The sequence below is a fragment of the Anabrus simplex genome, chromosome 1 (assembly GCF_040414725.1).
Source record: "Anabrus simplex isolate iqAnaSimp1 chromosome 1, ASM4041472v1, whole genome shotgun sequence".
In the NCBI taxonomy this organism is placed as follows: Eukaryota; Metazoa; Arthropoda; class Insecta; order Orthoptera; family Tettigoniidae; genus Anabrus; species Anabrus simplex.
In genome coordinates, this window is record NC_090265.1 from 1,196,452,358 (window position 1) to 1,196,473,954 (window position 21,597).

The 21,597-nt window shown below is 38.0% G+C and overlaps 1 protein-coding gene across 1 annotated transcript in view; it reads left to right on the top strand.

The window, feature by feature from the left end:
- nonC (serine/threonine-protein kinase Smg1) overlaps positions 1–21,597 on the top strand; it is a 794,437-nt gene that overhangs the window by 765,590 nt on the left and 7,250 nt on the right. The window contains 1 exon segment of the mRNA XM_068225601.1: positions 6,330–6,485. Coding sequence (XP_068081702.1) covers positions 6,330–6,485 — 156 coding nt within the window.

Sequence of the window (21,597 nt, forward strand, 5' to 3'; positions counted from 1 at the left end):
TCCTCATCTTGCCTAGTACGCCTCATTTTGGTACTGCCATTGGTTTTTGTGGTTTCCCTATAACTGCATAGCCTTTGGTGATGCTATTTGAGGATCCAACCAGCCTCTGGGCTGATGACCTAACAGACGGGTTAAGATAGGAACCAACTGTTAATGATCAGTGGGACTATAGGGAAAATTTTGATGGCTAATTATATCCACCTGAGGTTTAAACATGTCGGCCAGCTGTTTCTATTCTCTCTGTTATTTCCTCCTCCATCTTCCCATCTGGGCTGATGATTGAGCCAAGACACTTAAACTTGGTGACTTGCTCTAGTAGATTACCATCGACTATGATACTGTACCTCTCCTCATTTCTGATAACCCTGGTCTTTGTCTTGTCCACATTCACCTCCATGCCTTTTTTCTTCAACTATTCCACCCATACGTTGAAGCAAGTGTGATAAACAGATGTAACTTGAAAACAATATTCTCTCACCCATGGGTAAATAATGCAAGTATCGAGCTCGAATTATTATTATTATTATTATTATTATTATTATTATTATTATTATTATCATCATCATTATTATGACTTGTAATGTATGGCTTTGAAGTGTTTACATCCAGTTAGTATTATTAGATCATATGTACATATGATACGATCGCGTTGTTTGTGAGGTTATTTCATGAAACATGTGCAGTACATAAATATTTTATGAGCTCAGTTAATGTAAATACCTATAAATGAATATTATATAATTTATTATTACTTTTATATAATGTGTAATCCGCTACAGACTTGTAAAACACACTGTAACGTCCAGAAGGGCTCCAGATCAGATGAGATGATGGTAAAATATTCTGTACATTATAACCATGTTGTTAGGCACTCGAGAATTTACGAGAACGTATTTTTGTAACGTATCTTTCTAGAAGCCCGGCTAGGCACCTATATAAAGAGGTGGTCTTAAAGGTAGAGACAAGTTATTGTTTAGTAGGAGTTTCACTGGTGAACACGTGTTGTGGTTAGGCTAACATGCCAATGTAGACAGTCGGTAATCAACTGTTTCAACTGTGTTTTTAGGTTACAACCTCCAGGTGCTGTGATAGGCAATTGTTAAAATACCGGCTTGTTGATGTTCACGGTGTGAAGTGTTTTGTTTGTGATACAGTGATTAAGGTTATGTGCATTTACCATATAATCTCGAATATCACCCACCACCGAATAAGACCCGCACCCTTATTTTGAAAGAACAAAATTTTAAAAAATGGTGAAGTCAAAATTATTTACAATCTTTACTAACACACATCAAATGATTAGAAAATACAAATAAAAGTAAACAAACATTACCAGAACGATATCCAACAAGTTCATTCATCATCATAATCGTCATTAGTACCAACTTTGGAACTTTCATCACCATCACCTTCCCACAAAATGTTGTCATCGCTGCCATCCATAGCATTAGAAATGCTACATTTCCTGAAGCTCTTCCGTATGAGGTCTCCAGGGATACGATTCTATGCCATCAAAATCCACGAATACAGCAGCTGAACTTCCGGGCGCTGAATGCGACCAGTTGGCGTCAGTGTGTGATGATCAGCAACCATCCATTCTGTATAGAGCTGTTTCAAGGCTGCTTTAAATGGACGGTTCACGCAGACATCTAGCAGCTGTAGCATAGATGTCATCCCGCCCGGAATGACTGCTAGGTCGGTTTTCCCATCCTTGATATGTTTCTTCACAGCGTTTGTTGTGTGGCCGCGGTGACTGTCGAGAACAAGCAAGCTCTTTTGTCCCAATAATGCACCAGGGCGACGTTGCCAGACACACTTTACCCAGTCTTCCACAAGCGAACTGTCCATCTAGCCGGAGTTCTGAGATCTGACGAGAACACCAGCGGGTAGATTTTTAGGAAGCGTCTTTCGCTTGAGAACAACGTACGGCAGCCATTTGGTTCTGTCGGAGAGACTGACACATTTCGATTAACACACCATATCCCAATTCCAGCCTTTCTGTCACATATTTATAGGTTTGTTTTTCTTCTTTTTTTCTGGAAACTGTACACTCAGTCCACGAAAAACTCTACGATCACCACTACATGTTAATAGCACATTTTTCTTTTTTCTCCAATTGCGAATGCACGACTCGTCAGTATCGTATTTCCTACCAGCGGCACGATTTCCAATAATTTTGGCTTCCCAAACTACTTTCAGTTTCTCACTCGTAGTAAAAGATCGCGAACGCTTTGTGGAATTCATGTTGATACTCCGAGAACGTGCGTGAGACTGGCGCAAAGCGCGAAGTAGCGTATACTGAGAGCGGAGAGAGCATTGTTGCCAAGTCCGATTTACGCGCATTCTGAAAGATAAATTTCCCAAAATTTTAAATAAGATTGCACCCAATTTTGGAAGCGATATTTTCGAAAAAAAAAAACCTGCGGGTGGCATTCGAGATTATACGGTAATTTGTAAATAATTGTAAATAAATCCGTGTACACAAGTTGACAACATTTTGTGTGCGTCATTGTGGATACATCAACATTGATGTGCTGTAGGTTTTGTTCACTGGAGGCAATAGCAATCAAGTCATCAGCAAATACCAGCTTAGAAAGTCGTACTGGCTGCATGTGATAATTTCTGTCAACTTCTTGCTTTTGCTTCTCTTGTGACATAACTATATAATATGGTTGTAGTACGTGATGAAAAGAGGAGGACTAAGACTATAGCCTTGCCAGACTCCTTCTCTTGAAGTGAACTCAGCAGACCTCTAATTTCCTGTCCGCACATAATTCCGGCAGTTCATATAGAGAACCCTGGCAGAACTGCAGAGTGTCTTGCTGACTCCATACTTCTTTAGGGCTTTTTGGAATTTAGACCTCGGGATTTGGCCAAATGCTTGTTTCAGGTCAATAAAGGCAGCATGAAGGGTCTTGTTCTTCTCCAGTAATTTTGCACTGAACATCCTAATCATAAATACGAGATCTGATTATTGTAGACAAATGAAGTAATCCACCTAAACAATACAATACAAAATTGCCACGCTAAGTGGCTGAGACGGTTGAGGCACTGGCCTTGTATCCCCAACTTGGCAGGTTCAATCCTGGCTCAGGCCGGTGGTATTTGAAGGTGTTCAAATACGTCAGCCTCATGTTGGTAGATTTACTGGCACATAAAAGAACTCCTGTGGGACTAAATTCTGGCACCTCTGTATCTTCAAAGTAAAAGTAGTTAGTGGGACATAAAGCCAATAACATTATTATTACAATATAAAATTGGTTCTTCAATTTGTTTTTTAAGCATGGTACTAGTCTTGGCCTATTGATATTAAGCCATCATCAGCCAAAAGATATTAAACACTTAAAAAACTAATTGGCCATTCATATAACAAAAATAGATAGCATAATACTTGAAAATAGTTCTGATCTAATATTCATTATCCACTAAAATAAGTCACTGTCTTGAGGATATAACACAACACTTGACAATTCTTCTGATCTGTTGGTATCCTTCAACAAATATAAATCACTGTGCTGAAGATCTATAAATAATTTGTTAAACACTTCTATAAAATTAAGAGCAATTTGAAGAGACTCATTGCAGGGGCAAACCAGTAATTAGACTGAATTACTCTAAGAAGAAGGTGAAAAATTAAGGTAGAATATACAGTATCTAATTCAATCTATTCTACCTTAATTTTTGACCAATTTCTTTTAATTTTATACACGTGTTCAACAAATTATTTCTAGGTCTTCAAGACAGTGATTTATATTTACAGTATTGAAGTATACCAACAAATCATAATAATTTTCAAGTGTTGTATTATATCCTCAAGACAGCAACTTATTTTAGTGGATATTGAATATTAGATCAGAACTACTTTCAGTATTATACTATCTATTTTTGTTGTGTGGCTTATTAGTTTTTTAAGTGTTTTAATATTTTATGTCTGATGATGGCCTAATATCAATAGGCTGAAACTAGTACCATGATTAAAATAAATTGAAGTACTAATTTTATACAGTATTGTTTAGGTGGATTACCTCATTTGTCTACAATAATTATATTGTCATCAATACGGAACACGAAACTTATAAACTTTAATTTAATATGAGATCCTGCATGCTTCTGTCTGAGCAGAAACCACACTGGGCTTCTTCAAGTTTAGCCTCAACCTCCTTTCTCAATCTAGTCTTCAGGCATCGATAACAAAGATATGCCATGATGTCTCTGACTGTCTCCTTTCTTAAAGATGGGGATGATGACACCTACTTCCCAATCCCTAGGTACTTGCTTTGTTCTCCATGCATCCACCATAATATTTCCATTCTTTAGTTATTTAATAGCCAGCTGCATTTCTTTTATCCTTAATTTTTCTCCTTTTTCTTGTTGCCCTTCTTTCCCCATCTCTCTTTCCTCACTTGCCCGAGGACTGCTTTCATTCTCATTTTCATTCAGTAAATCATTGAAATATTCTTTCCATCTCTCCATTATTTCTTTCTCTTCTGTTAAGATTTTCCCTTTCTTACCTTCTTCTACGAACCTTAAAGGGCATTGTTTCTCCTTTCTCATGTTCTTCAATACTCTATATAACTTCTATGATGGAGCATTCATCTCAATTGGGTTCCTCCCTCGTGTACATATGTATCATCTTATATGGGAATATGTTCATTGCAGCAAGGTTATTACCAACGCAGAAATCAACAATCCTCTCACCATTGTTGTTAACCACATTTCGCTGTGCCAGCCAACAGCTCCACCATTCCCCTCTGGCTGGTTTCCATCTCTGCCGTTGAGATCTCCTATTACAATGATTTCCACTCGAGTGTCGTCCACTACATTCTGGAGCTCTTCGTGGAACCTCTTTCTCTTTCTTCCTTACGTCATTCCCTCCATATACCACAATAAAGGAAGTCATCTCTGCCCCTGAATCTAATTGCATGCTGTCAGTGAGGATCCTATCCGTGTGGAATTTCCATTCCTGAATCTTGTTTCTGAAGTTCTTGTGGACCAGCAGTGCTACTCCTGATTTGGCTCTTAGTCTTTCGTTAACTCTACTGTAAATGAGTACATGATCTTTCACCATTGTTTCCACCCTTGCCAATTTTTTGTCTGTCAGTGCCAATACTACAAGTTTTGCTCTCTCGAATTCTCTTTCTCAGCTATTCCTTGTCCATTCCTTGTTGCAAACCTCATAAGCCTTTCTCTTCGGCATGTTGTCATTGGGTATAGCAGTCTGGTATATCTCTCGTTTTTAACTTTCATGAAATAATTTAGGGCATATGAGGTATGAGCCCACAGTACCTATAGGGCATAAGGGGTTTGGTCTCTTTTGGTGCCTGTCCTCGCCATGCGGCGACTTCAGGACTGACAATATTCTCATTCCATACTCCCTGAGACATTCTCTTCCTTCAGGACCTACAGCTGCTGGTCTGTCATTTAGTCTGGCCCGTTACCCTCGACCTTATTGGCTAGAATGACCCTGCCAGGAGTCAAAGCTCCTGCCGGCATTGCTCTCGGGATCACTGAGGCATGCAAGCCTCCCCACCACATCACGGTACCAGACCCTTGGGGAGGAGAAATTTGACACCCTTTTTTTGACTGCTTATTGAATGAATACATCTGCTAAGCAAAAAAACCAATAACTGATTTGAAGCCATTTCCTATAGTTCGTTGGGTCTTCCTACAGCTCATTAGGCCACTCCACCTCAACAAACCAATAAATATCTCTCTCTGAGGTATGAGTACAAAAACTTCAAAATTATTACCGTAGCATTTTGTCCAGCAAGTTATTTCGTTGCATATGTGCCACCACCCTTCCAAGAAAGGTTCACATTCCATTTCCTCTTCAAAATTTCACAATTAAGTCAAGGGCTACTCAGCTAGTGGTTTATCTGCACTGTCCCCACACAGTCACCAATTAGTGGATTCTCAGAAGTGTAGAAAAGAAGTGGCAGTCGCTGTTTTTTCCAGCTGCATTTTCCTTTGAATGACAGCACAGTTACAGTAGTTACTCCATTCAAGGAATTTTTGTCTTCAATAATGTTTCTATTGGCAAGGATATGATAATTTTAATGTGAATGTTTGCAAAAAGTTTAAATATGTATAATAATCATGAGTCTAAACATATTCAAAATTAATCCTGAAGTTGGGATATATGCACTAACCTCCAAAATATACACAGATATAAAATAAAATTTTGTGATTCACTTAGTGTGCTTGTTGACTGTTTTCTGACCTCTGTATAGGAATGCATGCATATACTGTATATCTGATGTCTAATGATAATACAGAAATAATTTTCTTGAACATAATATGCACTAATGCAACCAACAACTTTTCTCTAGGTAAAATTTATGAAGAACTGCTGCTATTTGGGAAGCTGCAGCAGACTGGGGGCAGTATTGAGGAGAAGTCACGACGTCCTCCTCTCCTTCGACAGGAGAGTGTGTGCTTTTCTCCCAGGAAGGGAGTACCTGGTCAAGACCCAAGGACTGGAAAAGGTAACTTAACTGTGTGATCATTATCTTTTGGTAGTTTCTATTGAATGATCATTAAAAGTAATATACAGTACGTGAAATAATTACTGTGGTCTCGTTTGGATCATAAGGACTGATGCAAGTGTAATGGACTAGTATAACTTGGAAACAATATTCTCTAACCCATGGGTTAGAGATGAGTATTGTTGTTGTTGTTATTGTTATTATTATTATTATTATTATTATTATTATTATTATTATTATTTGTGAGGTATGGCTATGAAGCTGTTTACATCAATTAATATTATTATTATTTATGTAGTTATGTCTGGACTTTATTTGATATAAATCGTGGTCTTATTATTTGTGCGTTGTATGTGAGGTTATGTCATGAAACATCTGCTGTGTGTTCGTTAATATGAGTTTATTTAATATAAGAAGACATAATTAATAGTATATAATTTATTATTACCTGTCTATATGACCAGCTGACGTACCCCTGCTTCGCTACGGGATTCTCAGAAAGACTGAAGGTTTGGTTTTCCTAACTGAAGTCAACATAGGTCATTACAAAAACGTCAGTAGGAATGTAGCGATTAAGAGCAATGTTATCATATAAAATACTCGATCAAATGGAAAACTGCACTCTTCTGCCATTATTCCATTAAATATGCACACTGCTCATTCCAATCAGTGCCTCAGAGTAGGGATTGAATAGCTCGAATGCTATGATGAACCAGTGTGTTATGTACCAGTAGTAGCAGAAAATTATGAACCAGAGGAATGGCGTGCTAAAGAAGAAAGTTATCTAACTCCCCATCTAATTCCCGCCGATATTCAGGCAGGCTGTTACACCGGTACAACCAGGCGAGTTGGCCATGTGGTTAGGGGCGTGCAGTTGCGAGCTTGTATCCGGGAGATAGTGGATTCGAACCCCACTGTCGGAGGCCCTGAAGATGATATTCCATAGTTTCCGATTTTCACACCAGGCAAATGCTGGGGCTCTACCTTAAAATCAAGGCCGCTTCCTTCACACTCCTAGCCCTTTCCTATATCACATCATCGCCATAAGACCTATCTGTGTCGGTGCGACGTAAAGCAATTTTAAAAAATACTCGGTACGCAGCAATAATCCTATCTATCGGAGATGAGCGACAACAGGAGATACAAAGCATATCACAACAAACAATAGTCAGTGTAATGCTATTGTTGATCCATTTTATGAGCTTTCTATATTATAGTCCTTCACATTTAGTTCTCTTTTGACTCTGTGATATTAGGGCTTCTTATAAAATTATTTACAGCGCAGACTGTAGTTCCTTATTCTCCAACTTCACATACCGATTTTCATTAAATTCTATTTACCCATTTTCTCGTGATACAGTTGTACACAATTGACAGCATTTTGTGTGTGCGTCTTTGTGGTAACATCAGGACTTACTTCATTGTTGCAATGGGTCTGAATTGACAAACTCAGCTGACCTATATTAGGATGCTCTTCATAATTTGAATCAATCCATCATAATTTCCCTTTGTCCAGATGCAGCCTGGTCAGGCATTCCTCAGTCAATATGTTCTGTATCAGATTCCATTGTCATATGTTACTGTATTTGTTAACCAAGTTGATACATTAGAATCTGAGTCTTCCTTGACCTCACTTTCCTTTCATTTGTAGTTCTGTAGTTTATTTTGTATCCATTCTTTATTTAACTGTTTTATATGGCTGAATCTTTCGTCTTTTTTCCCATCTATTTCTACATATGTTAACATTGGTACTTAATAGGTTAAAAACAGAACATTGCATTTCCTTATAACTTCTTAATTCCATACCCCTCACATTCTGATGAAAGCCATTTGCTTGTTGTACTCTCTTCATTAACTTGTTCTTGTTCTTCCATTTCATTTTCTTCCCCCTAGCACTATGTCATCTGGAAGCAGTACGTCCTTTGCTGTGTTCCTTCCCATCCTCTGTTTCCCTTCAGTTTTGCTTTCACATCAAACTATGTGTTCCTAATATCTTGGTCTTCACACTACTGACACATCTATCTTATATATACCGATTTAGCTTGACCTCAATTTAGAGTAAACCCGCATTTAACGGAAGAAATTTGAAGTCCCGAAAATTATTCCATAAGAGCAGTGCAATTTTATATTTGACTAGCAAATGTACCCGTGCTTTGCTATGGTATTCTACATTGTATACTGATATCGACGTAAAGACTGTGCGTGCAGTAAATGAGATTGTTTTAAAATTGCATGTCTCTTAGCCTTATCCGAGAAACAGCATGGGGAGGTCCCCATACGTTGTTTCCAATGTAAAGTGAGGGTTGCGGAGTTGTGATGATAACGGCAGGCTCACTTGCCTACTGCCATTCACAATCGAGTTGGCAAATCTACATTATAATTGCAGGCCCCATTGCCTACTGCGCAGTCACAGTTGATTTGGGGAGTTTTATTTACAATGGCAGACCCATTTCCTACTTTCAGACAGATTACAGTTGAGTAGTTTTTATTATAATAGCAGGCAACTTCCCTACCACCAGTCAAAATTGAGTTGTGCAATTATCATTTTAATGACAGGCACTTTTCACTGCTGCCAGCTAGCTTACTTCTAGTCATACAGAGTTGGTGAGTTTCCATTAAAATAGCAGGCCACTATGCCTAATGCTAGTCAAATTTTAGATTGGAACATTTGTTTTATAATGGCGGGCACCCTGGCCTAGAGCCAAACACAATAGAGTAGGGGACTTTCGAACAAAACTGCATAATCCCTTGCCTTGCAAGACAAATTGAGAAGTGAATTATTCATTAAAATGGTAGGCCCTCCTTACTAATGCCAGTTACACAGGAGTTGGAGAAGGACCCCATTCCTACTGCCAGCAGTCAAAGTCGGTGTATGGAGTACTGATTACAATAGCAGACACACCCTTTCTCGATCGCTACAAATCGACATCAATGAATATATATAGATGGACATACGAAAGTATATGCATATTTACAATATTGCAGACCTTCATTTACAGATTAACTGCTGCTAAACGGTACGTCATATTGACAAAGGATTGTACCGTAAGGCGCAGTATATAGCGATCTAAATGGCTGGTCCAATGATATTTTCTCGCATCTCATCTATTCATGGGTCAGATTGAGTCAGAAACGTTGAATAGGTTGAAATTTGTTTAAGATTATCTTACATTGCATTACTTTTCGGATAATTATGTGACATAGCGTTTGGCTCACATATGGGTACTGGGTGGGCCAATGTTCGTGTAGAGTTTGATCATACTATCTTTCCTGTAAGTGATTGAAAGTATGAATTATATAGGTAGAGAGTCCATATTTACTTAAAATCGAGAAATAGAGACAAATCTAACGTATAAGCGATACAGATACGACAAAAAGTCATAAGACCAAGTTTGAAGATCACTCCTAATTCAACTAAGATTGTGCCATCCGTTATGTGATAGGACTTCCCGTTTATCCCACGAAATACCTCGAAACGAAGGTCTGCACCATCATTAAAATTGCTTCCATATTTTGTTATTCTTCAGGGATAAAAAATGAAAAAATTAAAGATCTGTGAAGTTTTTCGTTCATTACAGGCTGAAATGTATTATTTTGCCAAATTTCAATTTTCTTGCTTGTCTGGCAGATTATGGTGCAATCTGGATTTTGGGTAAGAGGGTAAAAATTATGACTTTCAGGAAATTAAACCAAAAAATATGCAGACGATCATTATTACCCTTCAAACGGATATCATTACGAAAATTTTACCAAAATAGTCAATGTACAGGCACACACAGTCGTTACGATTTTATTTATATAGATAGAGAAGGAATCTGCTCCACATACAACACATTTTGGCTGCGTCCGCTGGACTTAACCTGCAAAACGAACCGTTCATGATATCTCACTTATTAATCCTCCTGTCGAAAAATTCACATGAGAACAAAAGTTCTAGAAATGGATTTCCATTAACGATTGTAGATTTCAATTAATTTTGGATGTGCATATTTTGAGGAAGTGCAAAATCATGGTTCCGGTTTCGGACAAACCCCCAGTAAATTTAGGTATTCAGAAATAATATTGGCCCTAAAATCTACACAAGGACAGGTGGATTCTAAATATCAAGTTTGGTAGAAATATATTCAGTAGTTTTCAAGTTATAAAAGCTCATACAATCAAACCGACAAACAGACACCAAAGTTAAGAAATATGCAGATGGTCATTATTACAACTGAAACGTATAACTGTACGGAAATTCCGCCAAAATAGCCAATGTATAGACAGACGGTCATTGCGATTATATTTATATAGATGACAGATAAGCATGGGCACGTTTGAAAGTGCAAACCTTCATTTCGAGATTTACTGCTCCTAAACGGTACATCATACCAACAAACGGTTTGCACCCTCAGACGTCCCTTTTATCGCTCTACATGTTTGGTGTTAAAACATTTTCTCGTATCTCACATATTTATGGGTTCGATTGAGTTACGATATTTGAATAGGGTGAAATTTGGGTACATTTTCATCATTTTATATTATTTTTCACATACTTATGTGGAAGCTAGAATCATGAAATTGGGTTCGCATATAGCCATTGGTCGTGTGAATGTGCGTGCCAATTTCAATGACTCTGCCTTTCCTATAAGTGTGTCAAACTAAGTAATTCATGACTAAAAAGCACAAAATTTACGAACCATCGAAATATACAGCCAAATCTACCCTATAAGGGAGAGAGAGAGAGAGAGACAACGAAATATCACAGGACCAAAGTTGTAGATCACTCGAAATAGAACGGAGATCGTGCCATCCATTTTGTGATAGGACTTACCGTTTAGCCACGAAATACCTCGAAACGAAGGTCTGCACCGTCATTAAATTGCCTATATTTCGATATTATTTGGCATAAAAAGTGAAATATTTAAATATCTTGGAAGTTTTCCGTAGGTTACCGGCTAAAACGTATAAATTTGCTTAATTTCAATTTTTCAGCTTGTGTGGCAGATTGTGAGGCAATCTTGATTTTGTGCGGGGGGGGGGGGGGGGGGATTTAGGACTTCCAGGAAACTATAGCTAAAAAATATGCAGGTGGTCATTATTACCCCTCAAACGGAAAGCTGTACGAAAATTTCGCCAAAATAGACACGGTCATTACGATATGATTTATCTAGATAGATAAGGAATCTGCTCCATGTATAACACCTTTCGGGCTACGTCCGCTAGACTTAGCCTGAAAACCGACCTTTCATGTTATCTCCCTTATTAATCCTCCTGTTGAAAAATGCACATGAGAAAAAGAAATTAGAATTGGATTTCCGAACAGTTTGATCAGTTTCCAGTCAGGTTCATTAAGGCAGGTAGATTTCCATTAAGTTCGGTTGTGTATACTTTGAGGGAGTGCAAAATCACAGTTTCGGTTTCATAAAAATCCCCACTCAGTTCAGGGATTTAGAGAAACCCAAGGATAGGTGGATTCTAAATATGAAGTTTGGTGCAAATATATCCAGTAGTTTTCAAGTTATAGAAGGACAGACAAACAAACAGACACCAAAGCTAAAAATTATGCAGGTGGTCATTATTACACCTGAAACGGATAACTGTACGGAAATTTTGCCAAAATAATCAATGTACAGACACACGGTCGTTACGATTTTATTTATATAGATTTAACCTCACCCACAAAGGCTGAGGTTATTTGCAGAGGAAAATGGGAGTATGGGAATGATATGGTGATGACATTCATTGTCATTGAAAAGGCATATGACAGTGTCCCCAGGACTAAAGTTTGGGACAGTCTGGTGCAAAAAGGAATTGGACAGGGATTAATAAAAATGATCGTGGCAATGTACAAGGAATGTTGTAGTTGTGTGCAAACACAAATTGGCAGGACAATTTGGTTAAAGGAGAACAATAAAACTTTGATTTCCACCTGTTCAATACATGAAAAGCAATTACAAAATTAGGATCTCATCCTTATTTTATTGCTAAATTATTAAAAACATAGGATATGTTTTGTTCAAATTTTGAACATCTTCAGCTATAAACATTCTTAACAAGGTTAAAACCAGTAACATTGTTCTAGAAACTTACACTTATTGTTTGCTGTTAACAAACTTAACCATAATAAACTATTAAAATTCTCTTAAAATATAAAGCTTTATATATTACGTCGTCTCATTAAAAACAATATAACTATTTGTTGTGTTTGAGTTCTAATATTTGAAATACAATGTCACTAGTTAGTCTCATGTATAAATACATTTACAATCTGTTAAAATTGTTGAATGTCTTAAAATTATTTGTTGGAATACACATTAAAATCATTTTGTTACTATTGGCGTGAGCTTTTCCAAACGTTGTACCTTATGGAAATTTGTATCAAGGACAAATGTGGTAGAAGAAATAATAAATAAAAATAAAATATAATAAAATGAAAAAATACAGTGCAATGAAAGACTAACAGGATAGAAGAACGGAAAAAAGTTGAAGATGGAAAGAAACGTGTGTTGCAGAAAGGTAAAAAAGGAAAAAACTAAACAGAAACAAAAGAAGTTGTTTATTGTTACTGCTTGACTTCCTTTGGCCATAGATGAATGTTTCTGTAAACAAACATGTCTTGAGAAGTGCTTAATAGAATGGTGAAAACCGCATCAAAATCTATCCAATGGATCTTGAGATTTTTTACAATGACAGTGGTACATGTTTCAGCTTTGCTCAGACATCATCAGCCATTAAATATGAAATTTAAAGTACAGGGCTTTGTTTTTAACTCTTGACCTTGACAGCGCTTTTTCCTTTGCCGCTGCCAGGCGCACAGTAGCACTGCTTCTGTCCTTGAAAGCTTGTCTGTAGCCTACGATGGTGAGTGTTCAGTCAAGGAGTGCTCAGTTGAAGGTCAAAGCCCTGTATTGTTAATTTGCAAAGATGCTTTCTTTACAGCAGCGCTTCTTCATGTGTAAAAAAGGTACTTTAAATAAGATTCAGCTTGTTGGGTGCACATTGAATTCTGTTTAGAACTTCCCTGGTGAGGTGCCACCTTCTAGCAATTCAAAATATTGTAAATAAATTTGACAGTTCTGGCTGAGTGGAAAACAAGCGCAAGCACAAATGGACAGTTTTAACAGGGAGAAAGCTAGACAGAATTTGTGAAAATATTGAACAATCTTCGAATAAATCTTCCATCATCTGTTATAAGGTAAGATTGTATTGTATACATTGTATTTGCAGAGAGTCTGAGAGTGTGCACTGATTGCACGCTTGGTGGCAGAGAGGCGAACGCATCAGTCCATTGTTAGGAATAAAGCCCAAGTATAACTATTTATTCATTTATTTATTCATTCATTCATACTTCCCAATTTATGGGTTGCCACATAAAGTGTATTACTACTGTCGTGGTTGGTGTCGTGCGATAATAAGATATATTGGAATAGATAATAGCTTAACTTGCTATTATTAGTAACACTACTCGGCCCAGCCTCAAATACAGTAGTGTTGCTGTAATGTAAGAAGCACAATAACGGACAGCAATAGAGTTGTCAAGAGCAAGAAAAACTTCAAGCATTGGCCTCCAAAAAGAAGCAAACTACAGAGTACAGTGAAAGTGTTGGTCAAGGGTATTGGGCAGTGGAGGTCGAAGGTGAATGATACAGGGAGTTTGAAGGTTATAAGTGTAAGGGAACAAAGACCAAGGGTACCTAGATTTATACCAAGCATGTTTCGATGCCGCAGTCATGAAAAAATACCAAACTTAATGGAGAATGTGATCTCGAAGGGGGGACAAAAGGGAATGAAATAACCTTTAAAAATGTTTAACTAAAACTCAAATATAAATACAGTGAAACCTCGTTAAGACATTTCTGCAGGGGGCAAAGAAAAAGAACATATTAAGCAAGAAAACATACTGCTGAATACATGAATAAAATCTATCCAAGAGGGATATGGAAACGCTAGATACGATTTTTTCTAACATGAAGGCATTTTACGTTGTGTATCCACGGGTACAGTGAAACTATGTCTACCATTTATGATGAGAATATTAAAAGGTGTGAAAAAACACAAGAGAACAAATATGAAAACCTTTTCTGCTGGGGATTATAAAATAGTGCACTGAAAGGTGTGTAAAACGCCAGACAACAAATTTGAAAACATACGCGTGGGGGACCATAAAAATATCAAGTATTAATGCAGATCGCACTCTTTCTAAAACAAATTGTAGTAGAAGCCTTTTATTTCAGACCACTGGGTTATTAAACATCATTTTTTGGTCACACTCTTAGACAATGAATTGGAGGTTACACTCGACCAAATGAAACTGCGACTTTGGCAGCCATTTTGAATGTGACAAAACTTCAATTCGACCAACTCGAATGATTGAGTCGAAACTCAAAGGTGCAAATTTCAACATTCACACTACCTCTGCACGCTTAAAGATGAGGGTGCCAGTCCGTTTTCTGATAGATTATATTTTTGTTTTCAGTGGTAAGGAATTTCATTACTTTTTCTGAATCCATAGCCTGATACACCACCCTAGTCAGCTTCATACGATTATGTTCCTAATCTAGATGTAGGCTATCAGGCAACAAATATTCGCTACCCTTCAGTGTACCACTCAACACAAAATAAATTTCTAATTTCTGAATAGAATGCGAAATACAAGCACAAACAGGTTTACAGTGTTATTCAGAAATCTTGCTGCTAACCGGCAAGCAAAACTGAACATTCCTGAGGCTAACGGCTTTGTCCCCAAAGGTGCAACTTATCCTGTTAAGTTGGGAATTAAAGGCCTTTTCCCATTATCATGCAACTATGGCGAGGGCTCTTTCTTACTAGGCTGACCAACTCTAAATTTTCAAATGTACGACAGACTCTTAACAGAAGGACTTTTTTTTTTTTTTTTAAACAACATATACTACAAATGCAATACATTCTCTTTCGAAGCCTCTTATCCTCCAGCTGATCACTCTTATTCCTATCATAAAACATTACTTTAGTGAATCCCCATCTTAGTTCATCTGAAAGCCTGGGGAGGGAGGGAGAACATGAATGGACTGGTACACTTGTAATTGCATTGAAAGATTTCATCACTGACAAAATCTGAGCACATGCACATCGAATAACCAAGTGAGTAAATGACTTATTGTGATGGGTATCCAGAATATGAACTGATAGAGAAAGTTCAACAAAAATGGCCTGGCAGCAGGGAAGACAATAGGAAACTGAATAACTAAAAACACAATATACAAAAAGCCATGCATATTATAGCAAATAATAAATGCCTGCTGGACAGTGAACAAGCATAAAAAAAAGGACATGTCCGGCAAATGCTGGACGGTTGGTCACCCTGGGTGGACTTAGGATATCTTATTCATACATTAGAAGTAACAGACATGAAAGTAACGAGAATGATTGCTGGTACAAAGAAGTGGGAAAAATGGCAGGAAGATACTCGGAATGAGGAGATGAAGGCTAAGTGAGGAATTAACTGGATGGATGAAGCTGTATGCATGAACTAGCTTCGGTAGTGGGGTCATGTGAGGCGAATAGAGGAGGATTGGTTACCTAGGAGAATTATGGACTCTGTTATGGAGGGTAAGAGAAGTAGAGGAAGGCCAAGACGATGACGATTATACTCAGTTTCTAACAATTGAAAGATAAGAGGTAAAGAACTAAATGAGGCCACAGCACTAGCTGCAAATAGAGGATTGTGGTGACATTTAATAAATTTACAGAGGCTTGCAAACTGAACGCTGAAAGGCATAACGGTCTATAACGATGTACTTATGTCATATGTTAAACAAGACATCGCGATTGGGAAATATCCCGGTGGCAATGAAAGTAAAACATAATTATCTAACAACAACAACAACAACAACAAAAACAACTACAAGACTACAACAAGTAATAACATGGAAAGAAAATATTACATGAAATACTACTAGTTTAACATTCTAAATCTAGCATCACCGAGCTCGATAGCTGCAGTCGCTTAAGTGCGGCCAGTATCCAGTATTCGGGAGATAGTCGGTTCGAACCCCACTGTCGGCAGCCCTGAAGATGGTTTTCCGTGGTTTCCCATTTTCACACCAGGCAAATGCTGGGGCTGTACCTTAATTAAGGCCACGGCCGCTTCTTTCCCACTCCTAGCCCTTCCCTGTCCCATCGTCGCCATAAGACCTATCTGTGTCGGTGCGACGTGAAGCAAATAGCGAAAAAAAAAAAAAAAAAAATCTAGCATCATATACAGATTGACACACAACTTAGGTATTTCCAGTACTTAACACTATGGCTTACCATACTATGTGTTGAGCTCACTACTAACATTACAATACCGTCTTATCAAATTCACGCTTACCTTAAGTATTTCAAATCTTTACACTATGACTTACAGTAGATCAAGCAGTCCAATTACTAACCATTATCTTAGCACTGTAAATACAGCACGTTCATATACGAATTCACACATACCTTAAATCATTCAGATGCCTTAATACTACAATTTAGAGGGGGTTGAGTATTGCTTTAAAATATGACACCATCACACAGAAATTTACACACAATTTATAGAATGCTGGAGTCTATTCTTGAAGCATCTTACATTTTTGGGATAAAGCTCTAAGACAACTGCAGGTAATGCATTCCAGTCATCAATTCCCAGACTCACAAACAAATACTTATCATTGTTTTCTACCATCTATCTCTTACATTATGCGGATGATCTGTTCTGCTTATGTAACAGGGCTTTTCTAGTTGATTCTCCCCAAGCTGGCTTATTCGTGTGGCATTATACATGGCACGTAACAGTGTTCATTTCCTCCTAGTCCCTAGTGTGTCCCACCCAAGTTTTTCTATCATACTTGCCACACCACTTCTAGGATTGAAATCGTTAAGCACGAATCTTGCAGCCTTTCGCTGTACCATCTCATGTTCCTTAATGAGTCCTCTTTGGTATGGATCCCATACGGCTGCTCCATATTCCAAGTCTGGCCTAATGAGTGATATATAGCCCTGCTCCTTTGCCTAGGAACTATTGCCCATTAACACCCTCATCACGAAGTGTAGGGACTTGTAAGCTTTAGAAATTACACTTCCTACGTGCGTGTTCCATTTTAGATCTCTCTTTACCTGGATTCCTAGGTACTTGCATGAGTCACTGCATACCAGAACATTCAAGACAGTACTGAAAGTCCCCTTGCCTATGTTTCTTTCCCATTTTTATGAGACTGCATTTTTGAGAATTTATTTTCATTTTGTTATAGAGTGCCCATTTATGGAGTATATTTATATTGGCTTGTAATAACGAGCATTCTATTTTTTGTATATTTCGTATTTTTTGTATATTATGGAGTCGTCCACAAACTATCTGCATTCACTTCGAATTTCATTCGGCAGATCGTTGATAAACGCTGTAAATAGGAGTAGTCCTATAACACTACCCTGTACTCCCGATGTTATAGAAACTTCGTCGGAGTATTTACTTCTCCCCGTTACCCTCTGTGTGCAGTTTATCAAAAATTCCTGGATCCACAGAACCACCCTTTTATCAATATTTGTTTCCACCAATTTTCAGATCAGAATGTTGTGTGGTACTACATCAAATGCTTTAGCAAAATCAATTACAATAGCATCAACTTGCACACCTTTGTCTAATGATTCGCTGATATCTTGAAAGAGCTACAACATCTGGGTCTCGCAGGAGAAACCTTTTCTAAAAACATGTTGACGGCCATTAATCTACGAACTTTTCTCCCATTGTTCCCTTAGATATTCTGAAATGAGGTGTTCCATTTGTTTGCATACAATGGACATAATGTTAATGGGTCTATAGTTGTCCGCTGGCTGCCTGTAACCCCCTTTAAAAATCGGACTACAATTGCTTTCTCCCATTCATCTGGAATTCGCGCATTGTTGAGAGACACAGTAAATAGCATTTCAAATAGCGTAGAATAGCTCTACCTCCTGTTTTCAGAACCTCCCCAGGAATATTATCAGGCCCTGTAGACTTATTTTTCCTTAAGTTCTTAATTCTTTCCTGAATTTTTCTACGGCTAATTTGGAAGAGAGAACAATCGGTGTTCCAATAATGTCTATCGCCAGGCTATTCTGTTCATTAAATACATTCTCATACCAATGATTTACTTCATTACCTATTAACAGATTGTCAGTAATTACCTCACCTTCTCTGGACATTATCATTGACACATCATGACTGGCTCCTTTCCTTTTCGTAACATACCTATAGAGATTTTTCCACCCATTTTCCCTGGAAGAGATTATACCTTTCATATATTTGTCATAAGCATCTTTCTTTTCAGAGCAAGTTCTTTGCACAGCTTGTGAAACCTATTCATATGCTCTGAACTAAATTGCCTTTTGTTGTATGCTTTCCTTACTTCACTTTCCTTTTAAGGCTCCTAATTTTGCTATTGTAGTATTCTGGATCTGGGTTCTGTTTTAGTAATTTAATGGGCACAAACTGCTCAGTAGCCCTATTAATAATTTTTAACATCATCATCCCACATTACATTTATGTGCCCACCTTGTGATGCCGAGCTGGGAAATATTTGCTATAGAAAGTCTTGGAATGTAAAGGGATCAGCTTTACTATACTAGTATACTTTCATTGTCTTCTCATTATCTAGTTTAGGGTTTAAGGGATACCTAATATTTAATTCTGCAGCTGAGTGGTCGCTAATTCCTGGTACTGCCATACAGCTAATGTATACATCATTGGGTCTTACAAGATAAACATCTAAACATCTAAAGTGGTGTTTTCTCTGGTAGGAAAGTCTGCTACTTGGGTAAATCCACCATCCCTAATTACTGTAGCTTGTTTACCATGATTCGACTGTAGCCCCTTCCTGTAGCTTCGCCAGACCAGTTTATGCCCAGAATATTTGGGTTACCTGCAATTATAAAACTTTTCTTCATATTGTTGCCTGTACATGTAACATCGTATAGCCTATCGAGTACTGAGAACTTTTTACCAGGCACCCTATATATTCCTGTTATTTAAATCAGGTTGGCATTCCCTTGAATCATGATTTGCTTACACAGCATTTCGTGATCCTGATCAACTCATTTTAAACTACCTACCTATGATCCTTCACTCACAGATGTATACTCTGCCACCTCTATACTCTCTGTCCCTTCTATGTATAATGAAATCACCCTGATTTACTTCGCTACTATTTATATTCCCATTCAGCCATGACTCTGTACCAATGACAATATCCACAGGATATGATTCAGTAAGATTCCAAAATTCGATAATTTTATTTTGTGTGCTTTCACAATTCACCTGCAGTAGTCTTAGGATCTTACCTCCATAGTCTATAATGCATAGCTGCTCTGTGCCGTCGTTAGCTCCAGTTCGTAGCCCTCCTCCGACTCCGGTCTTCCTCACCTTTGCCAGCACGACTCAATGACTCTCGCGTGCAGATTTCCTAACTCGTAGGAGCCTCACCTATTCAGGTGCAGTCAGTCCAACTGCTGACACACCCAGTCTATCCGATCATTCAAAACCTTCACTCACCGTAGAGATACGTCCTTCCTTCGCACTGTGCCACCAAGTATGGTCTTCGCATTCTTAAACGTTTTCTTAGCTGCATTCCCCAGTTCATACACCTCTCCCATTAAATAATCTACTGATACCTTTCTTCTAACAAGGGAACATCGACAGTGGTCAAGTCGCCCATCGCGATGAAACTTGGAAAACGCATTGAGGTACACGTAAAAACTATGTCGGCATCAATTTTGGGTGCCAACATTCATTAGATCATTAACTACGGGGCCTAAAAGTTGCGACATTTCAAATTCCGCGCGATCAGCGATGAATACCCGCTGGCCAATGCTAAGCCAGCGCATTGCGTGCTTGGAGACACGCCTCTGCACCTCCTCCCCTCCCGCTCCATTTGGTTCGCAGCCGCACGTTTACCTTCTCCCAGCGCTTGCCGGCTGCTTAGCTGTTCAATGGGAGCGGCTCTATACTTTGCTTCTTTTCGTACTATAATTATTGAAATCCTTTAAATAATGTTCCGTTTCACACATAATGATAATAAATAACCCACACTAATATACCCGTATTTTATTCAAATGTCATATTTTCATTCCTGCTAATTCCGGTGAGTTGTCACATTCGTGGGTACAACTCCGAGTTAAGTACCACCGGGCGTGGTCAAACGTGGGATGGGGTACTGCGTCCTACCTACGCTTAAATAATTATTTACTTCTAAAACGCCTTAAAGCTGTCGGTAGTGTCCTTTAGATTTGACATACATATGGAATGAATTAAATTAAATCGCCCACCACTAAATAAATCTCCCACCTTTAAACAACGTTAAATACCTTTTTATGTAAAAAAATTACTTGCCCGGGTAGAGGATCTCATTGAATGTAATGAGATTCGATACCTCGGGATATCAAAACCTGGTTATAGGTCCAGATCTTCTTTTTATGTCCCCTTCCCCCACCCATTTTGTGTACGCTATCAGTTGTGTCATAACAAAACAACATCGCGGACGACAACAACAACAATTGTAAACTCCGAGTTTGAAACTACTGGTATTTTCCGTATTGTGTACTCTGGTATAAGGAATAGGCCTATAGGTAGAATGTTTTTATTTGTGCTTGTTCTGAACGATTTATTTATGTTTTGCAGTGGCAGGCACAACACATTTCAATTGCAGCAATGGTTGTCGAATATAAATAAATTTAATGCATAGGCAACTTTGATATGAGTATGACATGGAATGTAGTAAAGTTAGACGTAATAAGAAAAGCCTTGAAAAATTAAAAAAAGATGTGCATTTATATATGCAGTAGATATACAGTAATCACAGGCAGGCCTGTAGTCATACTGTACCGGTACTTTTGCGTTATAGCTGACGAAGGTCTATGTATTCAACAAGTACCGATATTAAAGTATCACACTACAGTCTTCTGGGTATAATGGCAATTATATACGCAAAAAGTTAAATGGCTATTGTACGAACTGGTAGAACAACAAACAATTACAAGGCAACACAATAAATGACTCCGTATACATTACTTCGGGCAAACTCCCCACCAGTAACTGATAGTAAACAAAAGCAAACTTTGGTCTATTCGAAACATTAAAAAATAGTGAAAAGAA